Below are 27,067 nucleotides of genomic sequence, written 5' to 3'. Positions count from 1 at the left end.
GGAATTTTTTCTCTTTAATTCCATTTTCACTGATTTTTAATTTTTTTTGCAGTTTTCCAGAAGGTTCCGAGGGCCTGAGGGAATTTTGGGAGCAGGAATTCCTGACCTGGCTGAGGTTGGCCGAGCTCTGTGGGGCCAGGTGAGTGAAAACCCCAAAAATTCCCCCCAAATTTGGTTTTTATTTTTTGGGATGACATTCCCAGAGAAACCTGGAGGGAATTTTTAGGAAATTTGGGGTTTTTATGTTTTTTATTTTATTTTTCTCCCTACCAGGACCACGTAAATTTCAGGATTTCCGTGGAGGAGCAGGATTTTATCTGAGGAGGAAACAAAGAAAAATTATTTTAAATAAATTTAAATAAATAAATAAATAAATAAATAAATAAATAAATAAAATTATTAATTATAATAATTATTATTTTATAAAAATAAAGGAGTTTTAATAATCCTGAGCTAAATTGGGATTGGGGAGGGGGTTCTGAACATCCCAGAATTCCCAAAAAAAAAAAATCCTGGGAATTCTGGAAGGGTTTGGGAGGGATCCTAAATCCCCTGGGAAGGTCCCTCTGGCCCTAAATCCTCTGGGATCTGGCCCCAAAATTCCCTCCCTGGACCGCAAAATTCCCTCTCTGGCCCCAAAATTCCTTCCCTGACCCGAAAATTCCTTCCCTGGCCCCAAAATTCCCTTCCTGGACCCCAAAATTCCTTCCCTGGCCCCCAAATTCCCTTCCTGGACCCAAAATTCCCTTCCCTGACCCCACAGAATATTTTTGGTCCCCCAAAAAACCTTCCCAGGTCCCCCAGGAGCCTTCCTGGTCCCACAGAACTTTGCTGCTCCCACAAACCCTTTTTAACCCCACAGACCCTCAGCCCACAGCCCTTTTTACCCCACAAACCCGTTTTTTACCCCAAAACCCCATTTTTAACCCCACAATCGCATTTTCACCCCACAAACCCTCTCTGCTCCCTCAAACCTTCAGCCCCACAGCCCATTCCCTGACCCCACAAACCCTCAGCCCCACAAACCCATTTTTAACCCCACAACCCCTCACCCCACAGCCCTTTTTACCCCCACAAACCCTTTTTTACCTCCACAATCGCATTTTTTCCCCTCACAAACCCTTTTTTTAACCTCACGAACCCTTTTTTTTACCTCACGAACCCTTTTTTTACCCTCACAAACCCCTTTTTTACCTCACAAACCCTTTTTTTACCCTCACAATCGCATTCTTACCTCACAAATCCTTTTTTTACCTCACAAACCCATTTTTTACTTCACAAACCCTTTTTCTACCTCACAAATCCTTTTTTTACCTCACAAACCCTTTTTTTACCCCCACAATCGCATTCTTACCTCACAAACCCTTTTTTTACCTCACAAACACTTTTTTACCTCACAAATCCCTTTTTTTACCGCACAAACCCCTTTTTTTAACCTCACAAATCCCTTTTTTTACCTCACAAATCCTTTTTTTTTACCTCACAAATCCTTTAACTCACGAACCCCTTTTTTCACCTCACGAACCCTTTTTTTTACCTCACAAACCCTTTTTTTACCTCACAAACCCTTTTTTTAACCTCACAAACCCCTTTTTTACCGCACAAACCCATTTTTTACCACACAAACCCCCTTTTTTACCTCACAAACCCTTTTTTTACCGCACAACCCCCTTTTTTTACCGCACAACCCCCTTTTTTTAACCTCACAAATCCTTTATTTACCTCACAAACCCCTTTTTTACCTCACGAATCCATTTTTTACCGCACAACCCCCTTTTTTTAACCTCACAAATCCTTTATTTACCTCACAAACCCTCTCCGCTCCCTCCTCCCGCCGCGTTCTCCCCTCACCCCAAACCCTCCCTCAGGCGCCGCCGGCCCCGCCCCTTCCCGCCCACCTCCAGATTGACAGCCGCCTCACCCAATCACCGCCCTCCCACCCTCCTCACCCCACCAATCACCACCCGCCGACCCGCCCCTCCCCTCCCTCCGTCTTCCCGCCATCCCCGGATGCGGGGAGGCGGGGTTTCCTCGGGGCTCGGCCAATGGGGAGGGCGGGCGCGGGCGCGCGCGCGCGGCGGCAGCCAATGGGCGCGGAGGACGCCGCTGGGGGACACGGCCAAGGTGACGCTGCCCACAGAGCCGCCGCCGCCGCCGGCCCGAGCGGACCCCGCGCAGGTGGGACCCGGCCCGGCCCGGCCCCGCCGCCCCCGGGGTTATCGGGGCTACCGGGGCTGCTGGGGCTGTCGGGGCTGCTGGGGCTGCCGGCCGGTGCTCGCTGGGGTCGTGCCCTTCGCTGCCCGGCGGGCGGTGCGGCCTGCGCTGGCCTCCGGGGGTCGTGAGGGCGCCGGTGTGGGAGGGAGGGAGGGGCTGGGCGGGAGAGGCACCGAGCGGGGATTAACGGGGGAGGGAGGGACACGGGGCCGGGCGAGGGCTGGGGGGACAGCCGGGGACACGGGGGGGACGGCGGGGACAAAGCCTTGGGGACAAAGCTGTGGGGACATTTGGGGACAGGGTGGGGTTAAAGCCCCGGGGACGCAGTGGGGTTAAATCCTTGGGGACATTTGGGGACACAGTGGGGTTAAAGCCTTGGGGACAGCCGGGGACAAAGCCTTGGGGACAACTGGGGTTAAAGCCCCTGGGACACAGTGGGGTTAAAACCTTGGGGACATGGTGGGGACAATTGGGGACAGGGTGAGGTTAAAATCTTGGGGACCCAGTGGGGTTAAAGCCCCGGGGACAGTTGGGGACACAGAGAGGACAAAGCCTTGGGGACAGTTGGGGACACAGTGGGGACAAAGCCTTGGGGACACGGTGGGGTTAAAACCTTGGGGACATGGTGGGGACAGTTGGGGACACAGTGGGGTTAAATCCTTGGGGACATTCAGGGACAGAACAGGGTTAAAGCTTTGGGGACATTCGGGGACAGGGTAGGGTTAAAGCCCCGGCGACATTCGGGGACAGAGTGGGGTTAAAGCCTTGGGGACACAGTGGGTTAAACCCTTGGGGACACTCGGGGACAGGGTGGGGTTAAACCCTTGGGGACACAGTGGGTTAAACCCTTGGGGACACTCGGGGACAGGGTGGGGTTAAAGCCCCGGGGACAGTTGGGGACACGGACACGGTGGGGTTAAAGCCTTGGGGACACGGTGGGGTTAAACCCTTGGGGACATTCGGGGACAGGATGGGGTTAAACCCTTGGGGACAAAGCCTTGGGGACACAGTGGGGTTAAACCCTTGGGGACAAAGCCTTGGGGACAGAGTGGGGTTAAACCCTTGGGGACATTTGGGGACAGGGTGGGGTTAAAGCCTCGGGGACAGGATGGGGTTAAACCCTTGGGGACAAAGCCTTGGGGACAGAGTGGGGTTAAACCCTTGGGGACATTCGGGGACAGGGTGGGGTTAAAGCTTTGGGGACACAGTGGGGTTAAAGCCTTGGGGACGTTCGGGGACAGGGTGGGGTTAAAGCCCCGGGGACAGTTGGGGACACGGACACGGTGGGGTTAAAGCCTTGGGGACACGGTGGGGTTAAACCCTTGGGGACATTCGGGGACAGGGTGGAGACAACTGGAGACACAGTGGGGTTAAAACATTGGGGACAAAGCCCCGGGGACGTTCGGGGACAGGGTGGGGTTAAACCCTTGGGGACAAAGCCTTGGGGACAGAGTGGGGTTAAACCCTTGGGGACAAAGCCTTGGGGACAGAGTGGGGTTAAACCCTTGGGGACAAAGCCTTGGGGACAGAGTGGGGTTAAACCCTTGGGGACAAAGCCTTGGGGACAGAGTGGGGTTAAACCCTTGGGGACAGTTGGGGACACAACCCTGGGACAAAGCCCCGGGGACACAGAGCCGTGCTGGGGACAAAGCCCTGGGGACACAGCCCTGGTGACACTGCCCCGTGTGCCCGGGGGGTGGCACGGTGACAGCGCCGGTTTGTGTTTGTGCTGTTTGTGTTTATTTTTATTTTCATTCTGTTTCTGTTGCAGATCCAGCACCATGCAGGCTCCCCTGGCTCTGCTCGGCTCCCCGGCCCTGGTGGGTGCTGCCCTGGCGCCATTCCCGACGGGATTTGGGGTCTGGGGGGTCCCTGCCCTCCTGGGGACCTGCTGGGAGGGGGAGGAGGAGGAGGAAGGGGACAAGGTGACCTCTGGTGACACCGTGGGAGAGGCTGGCAGCGAGCTGCAGGAGCCGGGGATGGCCACGGGGCACTCGGGAATCCTGGGAGAAAATGGGGGAAAATGGGGAAAAATGGGAAATAATGGGGGAAAATGGGGGAAAATGGGGAAAATGGGATTGGTGGGGCTGGCTGGGCAGGAGCTCTGGATTCCCATGGGGTCACTGAGGAATCCTGGGAGAAAATATGGGAAAAAAGGGGAAAAATGGGAAATAATTGGGGAAAACGGGGAAAAATGGGATTGCTGGGGCTGCCTGGGCAGGAGCTCTGACTTCTCACGGGGGCACTCAGGAACTTCTTCATTTCCTGGGAGAAAATGTGGGGAAAATGGGGAAAAATGGAATTGCAGGCAGGCTGCAGGGTTTGGGTTGGGGTTTAGGGCAGGCTGCAGGGTTTGGGGTTTGGGGCAGGGTTTGGGTTTGGGATTTAGGGAGGGCTGCAGGGTTTGGGGCAGGCTGCAGGGTTTGGGATTTGGGGAGGGCTGCAGGGTTTGGGGCAGGCTGCAGGGTTTGGGATTTGGGGAGGGCTGCAGGGTTTGGGTTTGGGATTTGTGGAGGGCTGCAGGGTTTGGGTTGGGTTTAGGGCAGGCTGCAGGGTTTGGGATTTGGGGAGGGCTCAGGGTCTGGGTTTAGGGCAGGCTGCAGGGTTGGGATTTGGGGCATGCTGAAGGGTTTGGGTTTAGGGCAGGCTGCAGGGTTTGTGTTGGGATTTGGGGCACGCTGCAGGGTTTGGGGTTGGGTTTGGGGCAGGCTGGGGTGGCTGGGCTGTCCTGCTGTCCCCAGCTGTCCCCAGCTGTCCCTGTCCCGTCCCTGCAGCTCCGCTGCTGCCCCAGGGCTCTGGCCAGGCCCGTGTCCGTGGCCGTGTTCAGCCGGCCTGAGGAGAGCGCGCAGGTGAGACCCCCTGGCCTGGGGCATCATCCTCATCCTCACCTTCATCCCCACCCTGCTCCTTCATCCCCTTCCTGTTCCTTCATCCCCAGCCTGCTCCTTCATCCTCATCCTTCATGCCCTTCCTGCTTCTTCATCTTCATCCTTCATCACCTTCCTGCTCCTTCATCCCCATCGTGCTCCTTCATCCTTATCCTTCATCCCCAGCCTTCATCCCCACCCCGCTTCTTTATTCTCATTCTTCATCCCCATCCTCATCCCTCATCCTGACCCTGCTCCTTCATCCCCTTCCTGCTCCTTCATCCTCATTCTTCATCCCCATCCTGATCCCCCATCCTGACCCTGCTTCTCCATCCTCATCCTCCATCCTCACCCTTCAGGACCAGCGCCCCCCTTCCCTTGCTGGGTGCCACCCCTGAGGTGTCCCTGGCTGTCCCCTGAGCTGTCCCCTGCCCTGTCCCCATGTCCTTGCCCTGCCCCCTGCCCTGTCCCCATGTCCCTGCGGTGTCCCCATGTCCCTGAGCTGTCCCCGGTGTGTCCCGCAGGTGTCGCTGGCCGCGCCGCCCCGGCGGCAGTTCCGCAGCACGCCGCTGTCCCTGTCCCCTGGTGTGTCCCCATGTCCCTGCAGTGTCCCCATGTCCCGCAGGTGTCCCCTGCGGTGTCCCCATGTCCCTGAGCTGTCCCCGTGTCCCGCAGGTGTCGCTGGCCGCGCCGCCCCGGCGGCAGTTCCGCAGCACGGCGCTGTCCCTGTCCCCATGTCCCTGCGGTGTCCCCATGTCCTGGCCCTGTCCCCATGTCCCTGAGGTGTTCCTGGCTGTCCCTGCCCTGTCTTCTGGTGTGTCCCCATGTCCCTGCAGTGTCCCCATGTCCCTGAGCTGTCCCCGGTGTGTCCCACAGGTGTCACTGGCCGCGCCGCCCCAGCGGCAGTTCCGCAGCACGCCGCTGTCCCTGTCCCCATGTCCCTGAGGTGTCCCCATGTCCCTGAGGTGTTCCTGGCTGTCCCTGCCCTGTCTTCTGGTGTGTCCTCATGTCCCTGCGGTGTCCCCATGTCCCTGAGCTGTCCCCTGCCCTGTCCCCATGTCCCTGAGCTGTCCCCATGTCCCTGAGCTGTCCCCGGTGTGTCCTGCAGGTGTCGCTGGCCGCGCCGCCCCGGCGGCAGTTCTGCAGCACGCCGCTGTCCCTGTCCCCATGTCCCTGCCCTGTCCCCGTGTCCCCGGTGTGTCCCCATGTCCCCGGTGTGTCCTGCAGGTGTCCCCATGTCCCCGGTGTGTCCTGCAGGTGTCCCCATGTCCCCGGTGTGTCCTGCAGGTGTCCCCATGTCCCCGGTGTGTCCCGCAGGTGTCGCTGGCCGCGCCGCCCCGGCGGCAGTTCCGCAGCACGCCGCTGTCCCTGTCCCCATGTCCCCGTGTCCCTGCGGTGTCCCCATGTCCCCGGTGTGTCCTGCAGGTGTCGCTGGCCGCGCCGCCCCGGCGGCAGTTCCGCAGCACGCCGCTGTCCCTGTCCCCATGTCCCCGTGTCCCTGCGGTGTCCCCATGTCCCTGAGCTGTCCCCATGTCCCTGCGGTGTCCCCATGTCCCCGGTGTGTCCTGCAGGTGTCCCCATGTCCCCGGTGTGTCCTGCAGGTGTTCCCATGTCCCCGGTGTGTCCCGCAGGTGTCGCTGGCCGCGCCGCCCCGGCGGCAGTTCCGCAGCACGCCGCTGTCCCGGGACATCGACACGGCCGCCAAGTTCATCGGGGCCGGCGCCGCCACCGTGGGCGTGGCGGGCTCGGGGGCGGGGATCGGCACCGTGTTCGGGAGCCTGATCATCGGCTACGCCAGGTGAGGGGACAGGGGGACAGGGATGGGGACAGGGGGACAGGGGAACAGGGACAGGGATGGGGACAGGGGACAGGGATGGGCACCGTGTTCGGGAGCCTGATCATCGGCTACGCCAGGTGAGGGGACAGGGACACAGGGACAGGGGGACAGGGATGGGGACAGGGGACAGGGATGGGGACAGGGGACAGGGATCGGCACCGTGTTCGGGAGCCTGATCATCGGCTACGCCAGGTGAGGGGACAGGGACAGGGATGGGGACAGGGATGGGGACAGGGGAACAGGGACAGGGGGACAGGGACAGGGATCGGCACCGTGTTCGGGAGCCTGATCATCGGCTACGCCAGGTGAGGGGACAGGGACAGGGACAGGGGACAGGGGACAGGGGACAGGGACAGGGATGGGGACAGGGGGACAGGGATGGGCACCGTGTTCGGGAGCCTGATCATCGGCTACGCCAGGTGAGGGGACAGGGACAGGGATGGGGACAGGGATGGGGACAGGGACAGGGATCAGCACTGTGTTCGGGAGCCTGATCATCGGCTACGCCAGGTGAGGGGACAGGTGAGGGGACAGGGGACAGGGACAGGGGGACAGGGATGGGCACCGTGTTCGGGAGCCTGATCATCGGCTACGCCAGGTGAGGGGACAGGGACACAGGGACAGGGGGACAGGCATGGGGACAGGGATGGGGACAGGGGACAGGGATGGGGACAGGGGACAGGGATGGGGACAGGGACAGGGGACAGGGATGGGCACCGTGTTCGGGAGCCTGATCATCGGCTACGCCAGGTGAGGGGACAGGGACAGGGATGGGGACAGGGGGACAGGGATGGGGACAGGGGACAGGGGGCAGGGATGGGGACAGGGATGGGGACAGGGATGGGCACCGTGTTCGGGAGCCTGATCATCGGCTACGCCAGGTGAGGGGACAGGTGAGGGGACAGGGATGGGGACAGGGATGGGACAGGGGACAGGGGGCAGGGATGGGGACAGGGATGGGGACAGGGATCGGCACCGTGTTCGGGAGCCTGATCATCGGCTACGCCAGGTGAGGGGACAGGGACAGGGACACAGGGACAGGGGACAGGGGGACAGGGATGGGGACAGGGGGACAGGGATGGGGACAGGGGGACAGGGATGGGCACCGTGTTCGGGAGCCTGATCATCGGCTACGCCAGGTGAGGGGACAGGGATGGGGACAGGGGGACAGGGATGGGGACAGGGGGACAGGGATGGGGACAGGGGGACAGGGATGGGGACAGGGGACAGGGATGGGGACAGGGACAGGGGACAGGGATGGGCACCGTGTTCGGGAGCCTCAGCATCGGCTACGCCAGGTGGGCAGCCCGGGATTTTTCCCATTTTTCCAGGAACCCCTCCCTGAAGCAGCAGCTCTTCTCCCATTTTCCCCATTTTTCCCATTTTTCCCATTTTTTCCAGGAACCCCTCCCTGAAGCAGCAGCTCTTCTCCCATTCCCATTTTTTCCCTTTTTTTCCCCATTTTCCAGGAACCCCTCCCTGAAGCAGCAGCTCTTCTCCTACGCCATCCTGGGCTTCGCTCTCTCCGAGGCCATGGGGCTCTTCTGCCTCATGGTGGCCTTCCTCATCCTCTTCGCCATGTGACCCCGGCTGCTGCTGCTCCCGACAGTAAAACACACATTTCTCTACGGAATTCCCTCTTCTGGGGCTTTTTTATCTTTGTTTTTCACTCTCTGGGGGAGATTCTGGCCTGGCTGGGAAATCCCAACTCTAGGAGGGGAGTAGGAAGGTGGAGTCAACTGAAATCTGCAGAAATCGCCCCAAAATCTGAGCCCTGGGAGAGCTGAGGTTGGGTTTGGAATTCTCAGAGAAAACCACGGATCTCTCTATGGAATTCTCTGTTTTGGGGCTTTTTTTGCCTTTATTTTTCATTTTCTGGGTGGAAAATCCCAGCTGTGGGGTGGGGAGTGGGAAGGTGGAGTCAGCTGAAATCTGCAGAAATCGCCCCAAATCTGAGCCCTGGGAGAGCAGAGGGTGGGGTTGGCATTGGGGGTTGGGGTTGGGGGTTGGCCTCTGGCAGCAGCTGTGACATTCCTGGGAGTGGGACACAGGGAATGGGGGCTCAGGTTGGGGACATTCCTGGGGACATTCTTGGGGACAATCCTGGAGTGGGACACAGGGAATGGAGGCTCGTGTTGGGGACATTCCTGGGAATGGGATACGGGGATGGGGGCTCATGTTGGGGACATTCCTGGGGACACTCCCAGGGACATTCCTGGGAATGGGACACGAGGAATGGTGGCTCTGGTTGGGGACATTCCTGGGGACACTCCTGGGGGACATTCCTGGGAGTGGGACACGGGAGTGGGGGCTTGGTTTGGGGACATTCCTGGGGACATTTTTGGGGACATTCCTGGGAATGGGACACGGGAGTGGGGGCTCTGTTTGGGGACATTCCTGGGGACATTTTTGGGGACATTCCTGGGAGTGGGACACGGGAGTGGGGGCTCAGGTTGGGGACATTCCTGGGGACACTCCTGGGAATGGGACATGGGAATGTGAATGGGGCACGGGAATGGTAGCTCGTGTTGGGGACATTCCCAGGAGTGGGACACGGGAGTGGGGGCTCTGGTTGGGGACATTCTTGGGGACATTCCCAGGAATGAGACATGGGAATGGGGGCTCTGACTGGGGACATTTTTGGGAGTGGGACACGGGGAATGGTGGCTCGTGTTGTGGACATTCCTGGGAGTGGGACACGGGGATGGGGGGCTCTGGTTGGGGACGTTCCTGGGGACATTTTTGGGGACATTCCTGGGAGTGGGACACGGGGACTGGTGGCTCTGGTTGGGGACATTCCTGGGGACATTCCCGGGAGGGGGAACGGGTGGAATTCCGGAAGGGGCTGGAGCAGAACCCGCTCAGAAATCCCCGAGGTTTGGAGGAGGTTTGGCTGTGGGAGTGGGAGAGGGGAAATCCCTGGAATCTGGGATTGGGATCGGGATCAGGGAAATCCCCTGGATTCTGGGATCGGGATCGGGATGGGGAGAGGGGAAACGCCCTGGATTCTGGGATTGGGAGAGGGGGAATCCCCTGGATTTCGGGATCGGGAGAGGGGAAATTCCCTGGATTCTGGGAGAGAACAGGATCGGGGAAATCCCTGGAATCTGGGATTGGGATCGGGATGGGGATCAGGGAAATCCCTGGATTCTGGGATCGGGATCGGGATGGAGAGAGGGGAAATCCCTGGATTCTGGGATTGGGAGAGGGGGAATCCCCTGGATTCTGGGATCGGGATCGGGAGAGGGGAAATTCCCTGGATTCTGGGAGAGAACAGGATCGGGGAAATCCCTGGATTCTGGGATTGGGATTGGGATGGGGATCAGGGAAATCCCTGGAATCTGGGATTGGGATCGGGATGGGGATCAGGGAAATCCCTGGAATCTGGGATCGGGATGGAGAGAGGGGAAATCCCTGGATTCTGGGATTGGGAGAGGGGGAATCCCCTGGATTCTGGGATTGGGATCGGGATGGGGATCAGGGAAATCCCCTGGATTCTGGGATGGGGAGAGGGGAAATTCCCTGGATTCTGGGATTGGGATCAGGGAATTCCCTGGATTCTGGGATCGGGATCAGGGAAATTCCCTGGATTCTGGGATTGGGATCAGGGAAATCCCCTGGATTCTGGGATTGGGATCGGGATGGGGATCAGGGAAATCCCCTGGATTCTGGGATTGGGATTGGGATCAGGGAAATTCCCTGGATTCTGGGCGGGAATGTCCCCAGAACATCGACACTGACACTGTTACCTGGGCTGAGCTACAGTAATCCCCTGGGAACAAGGGGAGACAGAAATCCCGGGAGACAGAAATCCTGGGATACAGAATTCCCGGGATACAGAAATCTCGGGTTACAGAATTCCTGGAGTCCCCAGGATGGGACACAGAATTCCCGGGACACAGAATTGCTGGGACACAAAGTTCCTGGGATACAGAATTCCCAGGATTCAGAATTCCCGGGATTCAGAATTCCTGGGATACAGAACTCCTGGGAATGGGACACAGAATCCCCGGGATACAGAATTCCCGGGATATGGAATTCTTGGGAATAGGGTGCAGAACTCCTGGAGTCCCCAGGACGGGACACAGAATTCCCGGTGTCCCCGGGACGGGATACAGAATTCCCAGGATATAGAATTCCAGGGACACGGAATTCCCGGTGTCCCCGGGACGGGACACAGAATTCCCAGGATATAGAATTCCAGGGACACGGAATTCCCGGTGTCCCCGGGATACAGAATTCCCGGGATACAGAACTCCTGGGAAACAGAACTCCCGGGATATAGAATTCCTGAGAACGGGACACAGAATTCCCGGGACGGACGCAGCCCCGGGACACCGCGGGGGCAGAGGCACCGGGAGCCCCGGGAGGAGCAGCGGGGTGGGGCCGTGCCGGGGATGGCCCCAAATCCCCCCCAAACCCCAAAACCCCCCCAAAACCCCAAATCCTTCTAAAACCCCAAATCCTCCCCAAACCCCAAATCCTTCTAAAACCCCAAATCCCCCCCAAAACCCCAAATCCTTCTAAAACCCCAAATTCCCCCCAAACCCCAAATCCCCCCAAAACCCCAAATCCTCCCCGAACCCCAAATCCCCCCCAAAACCCCAAATCCTTCTAAAACCCCAAATTTCCCAAAAACCCCAAATCCCCCCCAAAACCCCAAATTCCCCAAGAAACCCCAAATCCCCCCCAAAACCCCAAATCCCCCCCAAAACCCGAAATCCCCCCAAATTCCCCAAAAACCCCAAATCCTCCCCGAACCCCAAATCCCCCCAAAAACCCAAAATTCCCTCAAATTCCCTAAATCCCCCCCAAAAACCTCAATCCTCCCAAAACCCCAAATTCCCCAAGAAACCCCAAATCCCCCCAAAAACCCCAAATTCCCCAAGAAACCCCAAATCCCCCCCAAAACCCCAAATCCCCCCCAAAACCCCAAATCCCCCCAAATTCCCCAAAAACCCCAAATCCTCCCCGAACCCCAAATCCCCCCAAAAACCCAAAATTCCCTCAAATTCCCTAAATCCCCCCCAAAAACCTCAATCCTCCCAAAACCCCAAATTCCCCAAGAAACCCCAAATCCCCCCAAAAACCCCAAATTTCCCAAAACCCCAAATTCCTCCCAAAACCCCAAATCCCCCCAAATTCCCCAAGAAACCCCAAATTCCCCCCAAAACCCCAAATTCCCCCCAAATCCCTCAAATCCTCCCCAAAAACCCCAAATTTCCCAAGAAACCCCAAATCCTCCCCAAAAACCCCAAAACCTCAAAACCCCCAAATCCCCCCAAAAACCCCAAATCTCCTCAAAAACCCCAAATTCCCTAAATTCCCAAAAAACCCCAAATTCTCTCAAATCCCCCCAAATTCCCCCATTCCCCCCCTTGGCCCGCAGTCCTCCCGGCCGCCAGGGGTCGCTCTTCCCCCGCCGCCCCGCGCAGGCGCCGCTCCCGCCGCCTCTCGCTGGTTCCGGGGGCGGGGAGCGTGGGCGGCGCGGGGCCGCTCTGGCCGCGCGCCTCGGTGGTGCGGAGTCCCGGAAGCGGCGGCGCGGGCCGAGGCCGCAATGGCGGAGAGCCCGGCGGCCGAGGACGCGGCCCCGGCCCCGGCCGCGGTGCTGGCGGCGGCCGGCGGCGGCGGCGCCTCCCCCAGCGCCGCCGGCTCCGCGGGCACCCCCGGCGTCTTCATCCCCGCCGAGCTCTGGGCGGCCGCGGGTTTCGGCGCGGCGGCGGCGGCGCCCGGGAGCGGCGCGGCCGCGGGGAGCGGCGGCGGCGGCGGCGGCGGCGGAGCCCCGATGGCGGCGGCGGCGGCGGCGGGGGCCGCGCTCCTCACGCACTCGGCCTTCTGGGACCCCACGGTCAGCGGCGACTGGGACAGCGAGCGGCCCAGCCCGGCCTGCCTGCTGCGGATCAAACGGTGAGCGGCGGAACCGGGACCGGCACCGGGACAACCGGGAGCGGCACCGGGAGCGGCGCGGGGCACCCGGGCGCGGGCGTTCGGCTCGGCCCCGCGGCCGGTAACGGGCCTCGGCTGCGGGCACGGGCCTGGGGACAGCGCCGGGCCCTGCCGGTGTCCCGGGACAAACACGGGAACAAATCCCGGTCCATGCCGGTGTCCCGGGACAAACACGGGGCAGGTCCCGGGACAAACACGGAGCAGGTCCCGGTGTGCCGGGACAAGCAGGGTAACAAGTCCCGGTCTCTGCCGGTGTCCCGGGACAAGCACGGAGCAGGTCCCGGTTCCTGCCGGTGTCCCGGGACAAGCACGGGACAGCCCCCGGTCCTTCCCGGTGTCCCGGGACAAGCACGGGACAGGTCCCGGTCCTTGCCGGTGTCCCGGGGCTCTCCCGGACAGGTTTGGGTCGGGAGGGTCCTCGGCTCTGTCCCGGGGAATTCCTGCCCTGGATGCCCTGGAATTCCTGCCGGGATCCCCTGGAATTCCTGCCTGGATCCCCTGGAATTCCTGCTGGGATCCCCTGGAATTCCTGCCCTGGATCCCCTGGAATTCCTGCCCTGGATCCCCTGGAATTCCTGCCCTGGATCCCCTGGAATTCCTGCCCTGGATCCCCCTGGAATTCCTGCCCTGGATCCCCCTGGAATTCCTGCCGGGATCCCCTTGGAATTCCTGCCTGGATCCCCTGGAATTCCTGCCCTGGATCCCCTGGAATTCCTGCTGGGACCCCCCTGGAATTCCTGCCCTGGATCCCCTGGAATTCCTGCCCTGGATCCCCTGGAATTCCTGCCCTGGATCCCCTGGAATTCCTGCCCTGGATCCCCTGGAATTCCTGCTGGGATCCCCTGGAATTCCTGCCGGGATCCCCTGGAATTCCTGCCGGGATCCCCTGGAATTCCTGCCCTGGATCCCCTGGAATTCCTGCTGGGATCCCCCTGGAATTCCTGCTGGGATCCCCCTGGAATTCCTGCCCTGGATCCCCCTGGAATTCCTGCTGGGATCCCCCTGGAATTCCTGCTGGGATCCCCCTGGAATTCCTGCCCTGGATCCCCCTGGAATTCCTGCTGGGATCCCCTGGAATTCCTGCCCTGGATCCCCTGGAATTCCTGCCCTGGATCCCCTGGAATTCCTGCTGGGATCCCCCTGGAATTCCTGCCCTGGATCCCCCTGGAATTCCTGCTGGGATTCCATGGAATTCCTGCCCTGGATCCCCCTGGAATTCCTGCTGGGATCCCCCTGGAATTCCTGCCTGGATCCCCTGGAATTCCTGCCCTGGATCCCCCTGGAATTCCTGCCTGGATCCCCCTGGAATTCCTGCCCTGGATCCCCTGGAATTCCTGCCTGGATCCCCTGGAATTCCTGCCCTGGATCCCCCTGGAATTCCTGCCCTGGATCCCCCTGGAATTCCTGCCCTGGATCCCCCTGGAATTCCTGCCCTGGATCCCCCTGGAATTCCTGCCCTGGATCCCCCTGGAATTCCTGCCCTGGATCCCCCTGGAATTCCTGCCTGGATCCCCCTGGAATTCCTGCCCTGGATCCCCTGGAATTCCTGCCCTGGATCCCCCTGGAATTCCTGCTGGGATCCCCTGGAATTCCTGCCTGGATCCCCTGGAATTCCTGCCCTGGATCCCCTGGAATTCCTGCCCTGGATCCCCTGGAATTCCTGCTGGGATCCCCCTGGAATTCCTGCCCTGGATCCCCCTGGAATTCCTGCTGGGATTCCATGGAATTCCTGCTCTGGATCCCCCTGGAATTCCTGCCTGGATCCCCTGGAATTCCTGCCCTGGATCCCCCTGGAATTCCTGCCTGGATCCCCTGGAATTCCTGCCCTGGATCCCCCTGGAATTCCTGCCCTGGATCCCCTGGAATTCCTGCTGGGATCCCCCTGGAATTCCTGCCCTGGATCCCCCTGGAATTCCTGCTGGGATTCCATGGAATTCCTGCTCTGGATCCCCCTGGAATTCCTGCCTGGATCCCCCTGGAATTCCTGCCTGGATCCCCTGGAATTCCTGCCCTGGATCCCCCTGGAATTCCTGCTGGGATCCCCCTGGAATTCCTGCCCTGGATCCCCCTGGAATTCCTGCTGGGATCCCCCTGGAATTCCTGCCTGGATCCCCCTGGAATTCCTGCCCTGGATCCCCCTGGAATTCCTGCCCTGGATCCCCCTGGAATTCCTGCCCGGGATCCCCCTGGAATTCCTGCTGGGATCCCCTGGAATTCCTGCCTGGATCCCCTGGAATTCCTTCTGGAATTTTCCCCCCTCACCCGAGGGAACCCCGGACGAGCTCCCGGGGGATTCACGGCCGGAATTCCGTGGGGTTTTCGTTTTTATTGGAATTCCTGGGTGCTGGAGGTGGGGGAATTCCAGGGTGGATTCCCAAGGATTCCAGGGGAAATTCCAGGGGAGATTCCCGAGGATTCCAGGGGGTTTTCCAGTCAGGATTCCTGAGAATTCCAGCCGGGATTCCCAAGGATTCCAGGGTGGATTCTTGAGCATTCCAAGGGGTGTTCCAGGTGGGATTCCCAAGGATTCCAGGGGGGGATTCCAGCCAGGATTCCTGAGAATTCCAGTCAGGATTCCCAAGGATTCCAGGGCGGATTCCCAAGGGTTCCAGCCATGATTCCAGGGGGGATTCCCGAGGATTCCAGGGCGGATTCCAGTCAGGATTCCTGAGAATTCCAGCTGGGATTCCCAAAGATTCCTGTCAGGATTCCCAAGGATTCCAGGTGGGATTCCCGAGAATTCCAGCCAGGATTCCTGAGGATTCCAGGGGGGATTCCCAAGGATTTCAGTCAGGATTCCCAAAGATTCCAGGGTGGATTCCCAAGGATTCCAGGTGGGATCCCCAAGGATTCCAGCCAGGATTCCTGAGGATTCCAGGGTGGATTCCCAAAGATTCCAGGGTGGATTCCCAAGGATTCCAGGTGGGATTCCTGAGGATTCCAAGGGGGGTTCCAGGTGGGATTCCCAAGGATTCCAGCCAGGATTCCAGGGTGGATTCCTGAGGATTCCAAGGGGGATTCCAGGTGGGATGCCCAAGGATTCCAGGGTGGATTCCTGAGAATTCCAGCCAGGATTCTCATGGATTCCAGTGGGGATTCCCAAGGATTCCAGTGGGGATTCCTGAGAATTCCAAGGGGGATTCCCGAGCATTCCAGCTGAGATTCCCGAGGATTCCAGGGTGGATTCCTGAGCATTCCAAGGGAGATTCCCGAGGATTCCAGGAGCGCTCTGGAATGCCTGGGCCGCTTTTGGGGCTCAGCTGGAGGATCTCACCCGGAGCCGGGCCCGAAGCTCCCAAATCCCGGCTTAAATCCCGGCTTAAATCCCGGCTTAAATCCCGGCTTAAATCCGGGTCTAAATCCGGGTCTGACTCGGGGTCTGGGCGCCGTGCCCGGCCCCGCCCCGGCTCATTCCCGCTGTTTTCCCGTTTTTCCCAGGGATATCATGTCCATCTACAAGGAGCCGCCCCCGGGGATGTTCGTGGTGCCCGACCCCCACGACATGACCAAGGTGAGCCGAGCTCGGGGGGCCCCGCCCCAAATCCCGGCCCCAATTCCCGGCTGGAATCTTCCCCCATCCCAAATCCTAGCCCCAAATCCCGGCCCCAATTCCGTGTGTCCCAGAGGGTCTGGGAATGGGGCAGGGCTTGGGAACGGGGCAGGGCTCAGGAATTCCAGAGGGTTTGGGAACACCGCAGGGCCGTGTGTCCCAGAGGGTCTGGGAATTCCGGAGGGCTCGGGAATTCCAGAGGGTCTGGGAATGGGGCAGGGCTCAGGAATTCCAGAGGGTTCAGGAATTCCGGAGGGTTTGGGAATTCCAGAGGGTCTGGGAATGCTGGAGGGCTTGGGAATGCCGCAGGGCCGTGTGTCTAAGAGGTTTGGGAATTCCGGAGGCCGTGTGTCCCAGAGGTCTGGGAACGCCGCAGAGCTTAGGAATTACGGAGGGCCGTGTGTCCCAGAGAGTTTGGGAATTCCGGAGGGTCTGGGAATGCTGGAGGGCTCGGGAATGGGGCAGGGCCGTGTGTCCCAGAGGGTCTGGGAATTCCGGAGGGTCTGGGAATGGGGCAGGGCTGTGTGTCCCAGAGGGTCTGGAACGGGGCAGGGTTTGGGAATTCCGGAGGGCTGTGTGTCCCAGAGGTCTGGGAACGGGGCAGGGGTCAGGAATTCCGGAGGGTCTGGGAATGCCGCAGGGCCGTGTGTCCCAGAGGGTCTGGGAATGGGGCAGGGCTCAGGAATTCCAGAGGGTTTGGGAACGGGGCAGGGTCTGGGAATTCCGAGGGCTGTGTGTCCTGGAGGGTTTGGGAATTCCAGAGGGTCTGGGAATGCTGGAGGGCTCGGGAATGGGGCAGGGCCGTGTGTCCCAGAGGTCTGGGAATTCCGGAGGGTTTGGGAATGGGGCAGGGCCGTGTGTCCCAGAGGGTCTGGAACGGGGCAGGGTTTGGGAATTCCGAGGCAGTGTGTCCCAGAGGGTTTGGGAATTCCGGGGCCGTGTGTCCCAGAGGTCTGGGAATTCCGGAGGGTTTGGGAATTCCGGGGCCGTGTGTCCCAGAGCTCTGGGAATTCCGGGGCCGTGTGTCCCAGAGCTCTGGGAATTCCGGAGGGTTTGGGAATTCCGGGGCCGTGTGTCCCAGAGCTCTGGGAATTCCGGAGGATCTGGGAATTCCGAGGCCGTGTGTCCCAGAGCTCTGGGAATTCCGGAGGGTTTGGGAATTCCAGAGCTCTGGAATTCGGGGGCCGTGTGTCCCAGAGCTCTGGGAATTCCAGAGGGTTTGGGAATGGGGCAGGGCCGTGTGTCCCAGAGCTCTGGGAATTCCGAGGGCCGTGTGTCCCAGAGCTCTGGGAATTCCGGAGGGTTTGGGAATTCGGGGGCCGTGTGTCCCAGAGGGTTTGGGAATTCCAGAGCTCTGGGAATTCCGGGGGCCGTGTGTCCCAGAGGGTCTGGGAATTCCAGAGGGTCTGGGAATTCCGAGGGCCGTGTGTCCCAGAGCTCTGGGAATTCCGGGGCCGTGTGTCCCAGAGGGTTTGGGAATTCCAGAGCTCTGGAATTCGGGGGCCGTGTCCCGCAGATCCACGCGCTGATCACGGGCCCGTTCGACACCCCCTACGAGGGCGGCTTCTTCCTGTTCCTGTTCCGCTGCCCGCCCGACTACCCCATCCACCCGCCCCGCGTCAAGCTGATGACCACGGGCAACAACACGGTGCGCTTCAACCCCAACTTCTACCGCAACGGCAAGGTCTGCCTCAGCATCCTGGGGTAAGCCGGGCCTAGGGGCTGGGTCAGCATCCTGGGGTAAGCCGGGCTTAGGGTCTGCCTCAGCATCCTGGGGTAAGCCGGGCCTAGGGGCTGGGTCAGGGTCCTGGGGTCTGCCTCAGCATCCTGGGGTAAGCCGGGCCTAGGGGCTGGATCGGGGTCTGGGGTCTGCCTCAGCATCCTGGGGTCTGCCTCAGCATCCTGGGGTAAGCCGGGCTTAAGGTCTGCCTCAGCATCCTGGGGTCTGCCTCAGCATCCTGGGGTAAGCCGGGCTTAAGGTCTGCCTCAGCATCCTGGGGTAAGCCGGGCCTAAAGGCTGGGTCAGGGTCTGGGGTCTGCCTCAGCATCCTGGGGTAAGCCGGGCCTAGGGGCTGGGTCAGGGTCTGGGGTCTGCCTCAGCATCCTGGGGTAAGCCGGGCCTAGGGTCTGCCTCAGCATCCTGGGGTAAGCCGGGCCTAAGGGCTGGATCGGGGTCCTGGGGTAAGCCGGGCCTAGGGGCTGCCTCAGCATCCTGGGGTAAGCCGGGCCTAGGGGCTGGATCGGGGTCCTGGGGTAAGCTGGGCCTAAGGGCTGGGTCAGGTCCTGGGGGCTGCCTCAGCATCCTGGGGTAAGCCGGGCCTAGGGGCTGGGTCAGGGTCTGGGGTCTGCCTCAGCATCCTGGGGTAAGCCGGGCTTAAGGGCTGGATCGGGGTCTGGGGTCTGCCTCAGCATCCTGGGGTCTGCCTCAGCATCCTGGGGTAAGCCGGGCCTAGGGGCTGGATCGGGGTCCTGGGGTAAGCTGGGCTTAAGGTCTGCCTCAGCATCCTGGGGTAAACCGGGCTTAGGGGCTGCCTCAGCATCCTGGGGTAAGCTGGGCTTAGGGTCTGCCTCAGCATCCTGGGGTAAGCCGGGCCTAAGGTCTGCCTCAGCATCCTGGGGTAAGCCGGGCCTAAAGGCTGGATCGGGGTCTGGGGTAAGCCGGGCTTAGAGTCTGGATCGGGGTCCTGGGGTCTGCCTCAGCATCCTGGGGTAAGCCGGGCTTAAAGGCTGGGTCAGGGTCTGGGGTCTGCCTCAGCATCCTGGGGTCTGCCTCAGCATCCTGGGGTAAGCCGGGCCTAGGGGCTGGATCAGGGTCCTGGGGTCTGCCTCAGCATCTTGGGGTAAGCCGGGCTTAGGGTCTGCCTCAGCATCCTGGGGTAAGCCGGGCCTAGGGGCTGGGTCAGGGTCTGGGGTCTGCCTCAGCATCCTGGGGTAAGCCGGGCCTAGGGGCTGGGTCAGGGTCTGGGGTCTGCCTCAGCATCCTGGGGTAAGCCGGGCCTAGGGGCTGGATCAGGGTCCTGGGGTCTGCCTCAGCATCCTGGGGTAAGCCGGGCTTAGGGTCTGCCTCAGCATCCTGGGGTAAGCCGGGCCTAGGGGCTGGGTCAGGGTCTGGGGTCTGCCTCAGCATCCTGGGGTCTGCCTCAGCATCCTGGGGTAAGCCGGGCCTAGGGGCTGGGTCAGGGTCTGGGGTCTGCCTCAGCATCCTGGGGTCTGCCTCAGCATCCTGGGGTAAGCCGGGCTTAAGGTCTGCCTCAGCATCCTGGGGTAAGCCGGGCCTAGGGGCTGGGTCAGGGTCTGGGGTCTGCCTCAGCATCCTGGGGTCTGCCTCAGCATCCTGGGGTAAGCCGGGCCTAGGGGCTGGGTCAGGGTCTGGGGTCTGCCTCAGCATCCTGGGGTAAGCCGGGCCTAGGGGCTGGATCAGGGTCTGGGGTCTGCCTCAGCATCCTGGGGTCTGCCTCAGCATCCTGGGGTAAGCCGGGCCTAAGGGCTGGGTCAGGGTCTGGGGTCTGCCTCAGCATCCTGGGGTCTGCCTCAGCATCCTGGGGTAAGCCGGGCCTAGGGGCTGGGTCAGGGTCTGGGGTCTGCCTCAGCATCCTGGGTAAGCCGGGCCTAGGGGCTGGGTCAGGGTCTGGGGTCTGCCTCAGCATCCTGGGGTAAGCCGGGCCTAGGGGCTGGGTCAGGGTCTGGGGTCTGCCTCAGCATCCTGGGGTAAGCCGGGCCTAAGGGCTGGGTCAGGGTCTGGGGTCTGCCTCAGCATCCTGGGGTAAGCCGGGCCTAAGGTCTGCCTCAGCATCCTGGGGTAAGCCGGGCCTAAGGGCTGGGTCAGCATCCTGGGGTAAGCCGGGCTTAGGGTCTGCCTCAGCATCCTGGGGTAAGCCGGACCTAAAGGCTGGATCGGGGTCTGGGGTAAGCTGGGCCTAAGGTCTGCCTCAGCATCCTGGGGTAAGCCGGGCCTAAGGGCTGGGTCAGGTCCTGGGGTCTGCCTCAGCATCCTGGGGTAAGCCGGGCTTAGGGTCTGGATCAGGCTCCTGGGGTAAGCTGGGTCTAGGGTCTGGATCAGTGTCCTGGGGTAAGCCAAGCCTAGGGTAAGGCCGGGGCCAGCTGAACTCGAGCTCTGTCCCAGGTGCGCACGGACAGAAGGACAGGACAGTTTAGGCCCAGGTTAGGCCCGGGGTCAGGCCCAGGGGAGGTGGTGCCTGTTAATTAGCGCCTGCGTTAATTAATTGGCCAGCACGTGGACAGGCCCAGCACGTGGACAGGCCTGGTTTGGGCTCTGCCGGGGAGGGGAGGTGGTGCTCGTTAATTAGCGCCTGCGTTAATTAATTGGCCAGCACGTGGACAGGCCTGGTTTGGGCTCTGCCGGGGAGGGGAGGTGGTGCTCGTTAATTAGCGCCTGCGTTAATTAATTGGCCAGCACGTGGACAGGCCTGGATTGGGCTCTGCCGGGGAGGGGAGGTGGTGCTCGTTAATTAGCGCCTGCGTTAATTAATTGGCCAGCACGTGGACCGGCCCGGCCTGGAGCCCGGCCCAGAGCATCTCGTCGGTGCTGATCTCCATCCAGTCCCTGATGACCGAGAACCCGTACCACAACGAGCCCGGCTTCGAGCAGGTCCGGCCTGACTGGGATTACAGACTGGGATTGGGATTACAGACTGGGACTGACTGGGATTACAGTCTGGGACTGGGACTGGGACTGGGACTGGGATTACAGACTGGGATTGACTGGGATTACAGCCTGGGACTGGGACTGGGACTGGGATTACAGACTGGGACTGACTGGGATTACAGCCTGGGATTGACTGGGACTAGAGTATGGGACTGGGACTGGGATTACAGCCTGGGATTGACTGGGACTGGGGCTGGGATTACAGCCTGGGATTGGGATTACAGCCTGGGGCTGGGGCTGGGGCTGGGACTGGGACTGGGATTGGGACTGGGATTACAGCCTGGGACCGGGACTGGGACTGGGACTGGGATTGGGACTGGGACCGGGGCTGGGACTGGGACTGGGACTGGGATTACAGCCTGGGACTGACTGGGATTACAGCCTGGGATTGACTGGGACTGGGGCTGGGACTGGGACTGGGACTGGGACTGGGATTAGAGTCTGGGATTGACTGGGAACCCAGCCTGGGTCTGGGATTGACTGGGAACCCAGCCTGGAACTGGGATTACAGCCTGGGACGGACTGAGAACCCAGCCTAAAACTGGGATTGACTGGGAACCCAGCCGGGGACTGGGATTGACTGGGATTGCAGCCTGGAACTGGCCTGGGAACCCAGCCTGGAACTGGGACGGACTGGGAACCCAGCCTGGAACTAACTGGGATTCCAGACTTGAATTAACAGGGATCCCAGCCTGGAACTGGGCTCTGCCCTGGTCTGCCCTGGTCAGGGTGGGCCCTGTCCCGGTTAGGCCGGGCCCTGTCCCGGTTAGGCCGGGCTCTGCCCCGGTCAGGCCAGGCTCTGTCCTGGTCAGGCCAGGCCCAGCCCCGGTTAGGCCAGGCTCAGCCCCGGTCAGCCGGGCCCTGCCCTGGTTTGCCCTGGCTCTGTCCCGGTCAGGCTGAGCCCTGCCCTGGGTTAGGCCTGGCCCAGCCGCGGTTAGGCCGGGCTCTGCCGTGACCCGCGTGTCCCCAGGAGCGGCACCCCGGGGACAGCAAGAACTACAACGAGTGCATCCGGCACGAGACGATCCGCGTGGCCGTGTGCGACATGCTGGAGGGAAAGTGCCCCTGCCCCGAGCCCCTGCGGTACGGCCACAGGGGACAGGGGGGACATGGGGACATGGGGGACAGGGAGGGGACAGGGGGGTCCGTTCCAGGCTCTGTCCCCTGCCCCGAGCCCCTGCGGTACGGCACGGGGACACGGGGACAGGGAGGGGACACTGGGGGGGACAGGGACACGGGGACAGCGGGGGGACACTGCGGGGGGACACTGCGGGGGGACAGCGGGGTCCGTTCCAGGCTCTGTCCCCTGCCCCGAGCCCCTGCGGTACGGGGACAGGGGGGGACAGGGACAGGGGGGGACATGGGGACAGGGAGGGGACACAACGGGGACACTGCGGGGGGACACTGCGGGGGGACAGGGGGGTCCATTCCAGGCTCTGTCCCCTGCCCCGAGCCCCTGCGGTACGGCACGGGGACAGGGGGACACGGGGACAGGGGGGGACAGCAGGGGACAGGGAGGGGACACAACGGGGACACTGCGGGGGGACAGCGGGGTCCATTCCAGGCTCTGTCCCCTGCCCCGAGCCCCTGCGGTACGGCACGGGGACATGGAGACAGGGGGGACATGGGGACAGGGAGGGGACACAACAGGGACACTGCGGGGGGACACTGCGGGGGGACAGCGGGGTCCATTCCAGGCTCTGTCCCCTGCCCCGAGCCCCTGCGGTACGGCACGGGGACAGGGGGGACAGGGGGGGTGACACTGCGGGGGGACAGCGGGGACAGCACGGGGACAGCACGGGGACAGCACGGGGACAGCGGGGGGACAGCGGGGACAGCATGGGGACAGCGGGGGGACAGTGGGGACACCGGGGACACCGGGGGGACGGCAGGGGGACAGCACAGCGGGGGGACAGTGGGGTCCATTCCAGGCTCTGTCCCCTCTCTGGGCTCTGTCCCCTGTCCCCCGGCTCTGTCCCCTCCCAGGCTGTGCCATCCAGACCAGGTGCCACCCCGCTGTCCCCTGCTCTCTGTCCCTTGGCTCTGTCCCCTGTCCCCAGCCGTGCCATCCGGCTCAGCTGCCACCCGCTGTCCCCGCTGTCCCCGCTGTCCCCGCTGTCCCCAGGGCTCTGTCCCCTGCTCTCTGTCCCTGCTGTCCCCCGGCTCTGTCCCCTGTCCCCTGCTCTCTGTCCCCTGTCCCCAGCCGTGCCATCCGGCTCAGGTGCCACCCGCTGTCCCCGCTGTCCCCAGGGGCGTGATGGAGAAATCCTTCATGGAGTACCTGGACTTCTACGAGGGCGTCTGCAGAGAGCGGCTGCACCTGCAGGGCCAGACCATGCAGGTGAGCGGGACAGACGGACAGCTGGGGACAGACGGACACGGGACACACCTGGGGACAGACGGACGTGGGGCACAGCTGGGGACAGACGGACGTGGGACAGACGGACATGGGACAGACAGACAGCGGGGGACACAGACATGGGACAGACAGCTGGGGACAGATGGACGTGGGACAGACGGCTGGGGACAGACAGATGTGGGACAGACAGACGGGGGCACAGCTGGGGACAGACAGTCGTGGGACTGACAGACAGATGTGGGACAGACAGACATGCGTGGGACAGACAGACGTGGGGCAGACGGCTGGGGACAGACGGACGTGGGACAGATGGTAGGGGACAGACAGACGTGGGACAGACAGACATGCGTGGGACAGACGGACGTGGGACAGACGGACGTGCGGCGCCAGGGGGATTCCATCCTCTCCCCCCCCGTGCTGGGATTTCCCTGCGGAATTCCCCCCCCCCCTGTCCCCTCTCCTGGAGCCGCCCCAGCCCTCAACCCTGTCCGTCTGTCTGTCAGTCACTCAGTCTGTCTGTCCGTCAGTCACTCTGTCTGTCTGTCTGTCCGTCTGTCCGTCCCACAGGACTCTTTCGGGGAGAAGCGCGGCCATTTCGATTACCAGGCGCTGCTGGCCCGGCTGCAGGCGCTGTCTGTCTGTCTGTCTGTCTGTCAGTCCCTCAGTCCCTCACCCTGTCCGTCTGTCTGTCTGTCCCCACAGGACCCCTTTGGGGAGAAGCGCGGCCATTTCGATTACCAGGCGCTGCTGGCCCGGCTGCAGGCGCTGTCTGTCTGTCTGTCTGTCTGTCCCTCACTCACTCTGTCCGTCTGTCTGTCCCACAGGACCCCTTTGGGGAGAAGCGCGGCCATTTCGATTACCAGGCGCTGCTGGCCCGCCTGCAGGCGCTGCGGGCGCGGCTGCAGGAGCGGCAGCGGCCGCCGGGCGGTGCCGGTGCCGGTGCCGGTGCCGGTGCCGGTGCCGAGGCGGACTCGGACAGCAGCTCCTCGGAGGCCGAGCCCGAGCCCCAGGGCGGCCCCGCGGCGCCGTAGGAGCGCCCGGCCCGGCCCGGGACTGCGGCACGGCCAGGCCGGGGCGGGAGAGCCGCGGGCTCCTCCTCCTCCATCCCTCCTCCATCCCTCCCTCCCTCCATCCCTCCCTCCCCGAGCGCCAGGAGAGATCCCCGAGGATTCCCCGAGGAGAATTCCCAAAAAAGAGACAAAGCCCAGCTCGGGACAGGCTCCTCTTGGACAAAGGTACTTCCTGGCATGCGGCATCAGGTTGATTTTGGGGTTTTTTGGACAGCTCCTACACTGGTTGGGATTATTTTTTTTATTTTATTTTACTTTATTTTATTTTTGTTTTATTTTATTTCCTTTTTTTTCTTTTCTTTTTATTTTTTTTTTTTGATTAAAGAATGAGACTGCAAAACCCCTCGAGAGCTTTTCTGCTCCTGGGCAGGGAGGAAGGGGAAACCTTTTTCCCCCACCGGGAATTCCGGGAATTCCAGCTGGAATTTGGGAGAGCTGCCGCCTCCCTGGTGTCTCTCTTCTAGGCAGACCAAAGATTACGGAATTCTCCCTGCTGGAATTTGGGGTTTTCCTCCCCAAAACTTTCCCCGAGCCCTCCCCGGGGGCGCTTTGGAGACTCCGAGTGGAAATTGGGAATTCCAGGAATTCCATCCCGGACGGATCCGGACGCCGCCGCCGTTTCTGTCACTTCCAATTTCAGCCTTTTCAGGACTGGGGTTTTTTTTGGGGTTTTTCTCCCTTTTTTCCTCGCCTGGAGTTGTCCCCTCCTGTCCCCTCCTGTCCCCTCCCCGCGGGGACGATTCCGGACGGATTTTGGGACAAATTCCTCGGCCAATCCTGGTGGAATTCTGCGGTTTTGGGAGCTCTGGGGACACCCTGGGGGACACGGAGAGGTGGCGGTGGCAGTGCCACCCCCCCAGGCCGGGCTGGAGGGGACAAATCCCCACCTGGAGGGGACAATTCCCAGCTGGAGGGGACAATTCCCCAATTGGAGGGGACAGTACCCAGGTGGAGGGGACAGTTCCTGGCTGGAGGGGACAGTTCCCCCAGGCTGGAGGGGACAAATCCCAGCTGGAGGGGACAATTCCCAGGTGGAGGTGACAATTCCTGGCTGGAGGTGACAATTCCCGGCTGGAGGGGACAATTCCCCCGGCTGGAGGGGACAATTCCCCCGGCTGGAGGGGACAATTCCCAGGTGGAGGGGACAATTCCCAGGTGGAGGTGACAATTCCCCGGCTGGAGGGGACAATTCCTGGGCTGGAGGTGACAGTTCCCCCGGCTGGAGGTGACAGTTCCCCGGGCTGGAGGTGACATTCCCCAGCTGGAGGTGACAGTTCCTGGCTGGAGGGGACAATTCCCAGGTGGAGGTGACATTTCCTTGGGCCGGAGGTGACAATTCCCCTGCCGGAGGTGACAATTCCCGGCTGGAGGTGACAGTTCCTGGCTGGAGGGGACAAATCCCAGCTGGAGGGGACAATTCCCTGGTGGAGGGGACAGTTCTCCGCTGGGGGTGACAATTCCTGGCTGGAGGTGACAATTTCCCAGCTGGAGGGGACAATTCCTGGGCTGGAGGTCCCAGTTTGGATCCTGCTGGGGCTGGGAGAAATTCCCAGCCGGGATCCTCATCCCGAGGGGCAGGAGGAGCCCAAATCTCCAAAATTCCCCAAATTCCCCAAATCCCCGAGGGGCAGGAGGAGCCCAAAGACCCCAAATTCCCCAAATCCCCCAAATCCCTGAGGGGCAGGAGGAGCCCAAATTCCCCAAAGCCCCCAAAGCCCCTGGGGGGATCCAGGAGTGCAGCAGCAGGAAGGTGGAAAATGGGAATTTTCTTGGTGGGAAATGGGAATTTTCTTGGTGGGAAATGGGAATTTTCTTGGTGGGAATTGGGGAATTTCCATGGTGGAAAATGGGAATTTTCCTGGTGGAAAATGGGAATTTTGCTGGTGAGAAATGAGTAGTTTTGCTGGTGAGAAATGGGGAATTCCCTGGTGGAAAATGGGAATTTTCCTTCTGGGAATTCGAGGTTTCCTTGGTGGAAAATCGGGAATTTCTGTGGTGGGAAATGGGGAATTCCCTGGTGGAAAACGGGAATTTTGCTGGTGAGAAATGAGGAATTTTCCTGGTGAAAAATGAGAATTTTCCTGCTGGGAATTGAGGGTTTCCTTGGTGGGAAATGGGAAATTCCCTGGTGGAAAATTGGGAATTTTCCTGGTGGGAATTGGGGAATTTCCATGGTGGGAATTGGGGAATTTTCCTGCTGAAAAATGGGAATTTTCCTGGTGGGAATTCGGGATTTCCTTGGTGGAAAATGGGGAATTTCCTGGTGGGAATTGGGGAGTTTTCCTGGTGCAAAATGAGAATTTTCCTGGTGGGAATTGGAGGTTTCCTTGGTGGAAAATCGGGAATTTCCGTGGTGGAAAATGGGAATTTTCCTGGTGAGAAATGAGGAATTTTCCTGGTTGGAATTGGTGGTTTCCCTGGTGGAAAATGGGGAATTTTGCTGGAGGAAAATGGGGAATTTTCCTGGTGGAAAATGGGGAATTTCCTGCTGGAAATTGGGGATTTTCCTGCTGGGAATTGAGGGTTTCCTTGGTGGAAAATCGGGAATTTCCCTGGTG

General features: G+C 61.0%; 3 protein-coding genes across 4 annotated transcripts; all 3 read left to right on the top strand.

Moving 5' to 3' along the window:
- Positions 1-2,069: 2,069 nt before the first annotated feature.
- ATP5MC1 (ATP synthase membrane subunit c locus 1) lies at positions 2,070-8,551 on the top strand. Of its 2 annotated transcripts, XM_084222342.1 has the most exons (5): positions 2,071-2,178; positions 3,986-4,034; positions 4,989-5,063; positions 6,713-6,879; positions 8,388-8,551. In XM_084222342.1, the coding sequence occupies exons 2-5, from the start codon at positions 3,996-3,998 to the stop codon at positions 8,500-8,502; spliced, it is 396 nt and encodes a 131-aa protein (XP_084078468.1). In that variant the 5' UTR covers positions 2,071-2,178; positions 3,986-3,995; the 3' UTR covers positions 8,503-8,551. The 2 variants fall into 2 exon arrangements, with proteins under 2 accessions (XP_084078469.1, XP_084078468.1); XM_084222343.1 differs by lacking the exons at positions 6,713-6,879; positions 8,388-8,551 and adding an exon at positions 5,606-5,878 and having other exon boundaries at positions 2,070-2,178.
- Positions 8,552-12,475: 3,924 nt separating this feature from the next.
- Positions 12,476-24,840, top strand: UBE2Z (ubiquitin conjugating enzyme E2 Z; the record flags this gene model as incomplete). The annotated part of the gene is made up of 7 exons (XM_084222393.1): positions 12,476-12,825; positions 16,303-16,375; positions 17,931-18,118; positions 20,912-21,023; positions 22,051-22,163; positions 23,331-23,421; positions 24,264-24,840. The coding sequence occupies 7 exons, from the start codon at positions 12,476-12,478 to the stop codon at positions 24,468-24,470; spliced, it is 1,134 nt and encodes a 377-aa protein (XP_084078519.1). The 3' UTR covers positions 24,471-24,840.
- LOC311163225 (uncharacterized protein) lies at positions 24,687-26,161 on the top strand (the record flags this gene model as incomplete). The annotated part of the gene is made up of 3 exons (XM_084221995.1): positions 24,687-24,698; positions 24,835-25,644; positions 25,811-26,161. The coding sequence occupies 3 exons, from the start codon at positions 24,687-24,689 to the stop codon at positions 25,961-25,963; spliced, it is 975 nt and encodes a 324-aa protein (XP_084078121.1). The 3' UTR covers positions 25,964-26,161.
- Positions 26,162-27,067: the final 906 nt, after the last annotated feature.

Source organism: Fringilla coelebs (genome assembly GCF_963513975.1).
Source record: "Fringilla coelebs genome assembly, chromosome: 27".
NCBI classification, from domain to species: domain Eukaryota; kingdom Metazoa; phylum Chordata; class Aves; order Passeriformes; family Fringillidae; genus Fringilla; species Fringilla coelebs.
Note: the sequence above shows the minus strand (reverse complement) of the source record. Positions and strands in the feature narration are given on the sequence as shown.

Coding starts and splice junctions, on each gene's coding strand:
- ATP5MC1 (XM_084222342.1), top strand. CDS start 3,996: ATGCAGGCTCCCCTGGCTCTGCTCGGCTCCCCGGCCCTG. Junction 4,035..4,988: donor TGCTCGGCTCCCCGGCCCTG/GTGGGTGCTGCC, acceptor CCGTCCCTGCAG/CTCCGCTGCTGCCCCAGGGC. Junction 5,064..6,712: donor GGCCTGAGGAGAGCGCGCAG/GTGAGACCCCCT, acceptor TGTGTCCCGCAG/GTGTCGCTGGCCGCGCCGCC.